The 2952-nt window shown below is 35.9% G+C and overlaps 1 protein-coding gene across 2 annotated transcripts; it reads left to right on the forward strand.

Annotated features, from left to right (window-relative positions):
- Positions 1–361: 361 nt before the first annotated feature.
- Positions 362–2292, forward strand: LOC122401025. Of its 2 annotated transcripts, none has more exons than XM_043402883.1 (5): positions 362–463; positions 645–835; positions 913–1012; positions 1183–1413; positions 1867–2292. In XM_043402883.1, the coding sequence occupies exons 1-5, from the start codon at positions 392–394 to the stop codon at positions 2251–2253; spliced, it is 981 nt and encodes a 326-aa protein (XP_043258818.1). In that variant the 5' UTR covers positions 362–391; the 3' UTR covers positions 2254–2292. The 2 variants fall into 2 exon arrangements, with proteins under 2 accessions (XP_043258818.1, XP_043258816.1); XM_043402881.1 differs by having other exon boundaries at positions 363–554.
- The last annotated feature ends 660 nt before the right edge of the window (positions 2293–2952 follow it).

A 2952-nucleotide genomic window follows, 5' to 3' on the forward strand; every position in this document is an offset into this window, starting at 1 on the left:
GTTTAAGAAGGTAAATAGCAATCTGTGTTAACTTGGAGTAATTCTATCCACTCGACAAACAGGCAGGAATTAGCCAGAGCAGGAGCCAGTAGCGAAAATGGGTTGGAAACACGAATAAACAGCGTAGGCTCGTACAAATACAGTTGAACATACAGGGTTTCAAATTTTCTTCCGTTTCTTCGTTTCCACTCTTGTTTGCTTCGTAAAATTTAACGTTCAAAGGTATTCTCGCGACAAGAAGTGTTGTTGTTCCGAGGATCCTAGCGTCGCATCTACGCGACTGGTGTAAACATCATACGTAATAAGGACGTTTCGATGTCACCAATCGATCACATATTTCGAGTCAGTTCGGTTAAGAATTGTCGTGAAAGAGCAAGATATTTGGATCAGAATGAGCGTTCTGACTTTTTCGAAAGAATTTACGGACCTGGTTAATCGCTGGCAGAGGCCTATATCTTTGAAAGTAAAGTATACGTTGAATGCAAAATCGTAAAAATACTGAAATAAGTGATATTCTAAATAGCTGTGTAGTTTCGAGAAAACATTCTTTTGCCGTTAGTGATTATAAAGTTTGAAGAAATTGTAACTGTTAATCGGGCGATCAACTGCGATTAAAAATTGATAAAGTTGGAATATTCTTGTAGGATGAACCGTTGACGAATGCGCAAATATTAAACGATATACAAGATGTGATTCAAATGATGATGGGACAAGATCTGCGAATAATTAATTATTCTTCGTTAAAAACACCTTCATCCGAAATCGCTGTTTGTACTCCAACTGCACCTATGGTTTCAAAAATAAACCACGAGGACAGTAATGCAAGTCTAACAAGGTCGTGAATTTGTTCTCGGAATTCTTAACGTGGTGTAAATTGTGATTTTAACTTTTGCTTTATCGCAACGATTTTAGATTCAGTTTGCTGGACACTTTGTCGTTTTCGTTCGACTCCAATATTTCGACTCCTACTCCCGAGTTATCGATATCGCAAATGAGAATCGCTAGAAGCAAGGCAAGTAAATTCATACTCGAAAGAAAGAAGGTCTGATTACGTTTAAGTGACGTTATGGTTACTACCATGATGTTATTTGGTTTTTTCCTAGCTACTTTTTGTTATTCGAAAGACTAATTTGATAATTTGATCACACTGTTATAATATAAATATTTTTCTGTTATATCCAGTTAATCTCACGATCCAGTCCATCTATTTACATTAGCTCCATAAACGGAACGGACACGTTGAATGAGCAACCCGAAAGAGACGAAGCGAATGGCATCGCGAACGAAAGACCAAGCAATACTACACCAAAAAATAAGCCAATAATTCATGATCTAAAGAACGTCATACACGATATGCTGGAACTGTGTAAACACGCGGCGAACGTTGTGATGCAAATTGATAACTCAAATAAGGTTAAGAAATCCATTTCTAAACTTTCGATACGTTTCTGTTACTGGTTCAATTATAACCAAATTTCTATAGATCTGACTCAATTTCAATATTAAATTACAGTGATACTTACTCTCAAGTTTCAAATTTAAACTACTGTATAGATTTCAATTAATAGGAAGCATTCTGAATCTAATAAACGTACGTAATCTTGTTGAATATTTATAACGCTCAGCGTCGATCAACTTTTGTTAAAAGTCTATTTTGAAATGACGAAAAAAATACAGATGGTTTATTTTTTAATAATGAATAATATGCCATTGCAATCTATCAGTGGTCCTGAATAAAGAAATATCGAATTGTCAATTTTATTTGCGATTTGCTCCGAGTCTGAAACATCGAATAAAAATGATTTTTTATTTATTTACGTAAATTATTTCGTGTATCTTTAAAACTAGAAAATGTCAATTCCACAGGAAGAGTATCCGCAGACAATGAAGCCTATTCGACGTCTGTCCTCCGTCGGTGTTGGTCCTAATTTGAGCCGTTCAACGGCACTAATGAGACAAATACCTCCACCAAAGTTCCGAAGATCCACGACAGGGATTCCTGGCACACCCACGTCTTCAAAATTAAAAATGACATCGGCAACAAATAGAAATGGGATTTCGAAACGCAAGAGCACCACCGGTAATTCGTTGACAGTAAGATCATCGAAAGTATCGTCCACGGAACCCTCGAGCACAACAGCGTCCACAAGTGAAAAGAAATCACCTCTAGACAACAACACTGTCTCGAAAACTCGAAAAGCCACTCGCGTGCAAAGCACATCAAACATTGGAGCAGGCAAAAAGAAAACTTAACGATTCAAGGGTACGACAAGTAAAACGATTCGACTCTACCTTGGCAAAATCATTTCCGAGTTATATTTGAGAAAATTCCAGAAAAAGGAACTATTGTTATTTAATGAATTTTAATACTTATTTTACTCTTTTAAATTAATTTTCAAGGATTGATAACAAAATTCGATTTTTACGATATACTAAGACAGAGTTTGTACTACTTTTATCCTCTAAGTTATGTTAAAAAGTCCCAAGATTGAGGAGTATGGTTATACTTTTTAAATGAAAATTATACTGTAAATCTAAATTTTAATATCCAAACAAACAAGAGACAATTTCGCCTATATATTTAAGCTGAAAATATAGCCTCTTTTTCATATTTGTTATCTTTCTAATAAGTATTAAAAAATATTCTTGTATCGTATAGAACTTTGTAGTATTTATGCATCAATTTTATGTCTTCTTTCGTTTTAAACAAACGTACAATTACGTTATATCGATTCGATGTTCGGGGGAACGACTTTACGAAATGTTCACCCGACCCATTATACGATTTTTTGTATTTCGTCGATGAAGTTACATCGTGCTCAATCATACGCGGACTTTCGAAAGTCGATCGCGCTCTCGACGTGGGTGAATCGACCGCGGGCGGTGCTCTGGATGATGATCGTTTTCGTCGTTTTTTCCCTCACCCCCTTTCCCGTTTGTACACGTTGCATT

Source organism: Colletes gigas, unplaced genomic scaffold (genome assembly GCF_013123115.1).
Source record: "Colletes gigas isolate AHSC1104 unplaced genomic scaffold, ASM1312311v1 Colletes_gigas_Sc00021, whole genome shotgun sequence".
NCBI lineage: Eukaryota > Metazoa > Arthropoda > Insecta > Hymenoptera > Colletidae > Colletes > Colletes gigas.

Excerpts from the sequence above, each read along its gene's own strand:
- LOC122401025 (XM_043402881.1), top strand. The coding sequence starts at position 480 with ATGCAAAATCGTAAAAATACTGAAATAAGTGATATTCTAAATAGCTGT. Across the intron at positions 1,013-1,182 it reads TGAGAATCGCTAGAAGCAAG|TTAATCTCACGATCCAGTCC; the intron begins GCAAGTAAATTC and ends TGTTATATCCAG. Across the intron at positions 1,414-1,866 it reads AAATTGATAACTCAAATAAG|GAAGAGTATCCGCAGACAAT; the intron begins GTTAAGAAATCC and ends TCAATTCCACAG.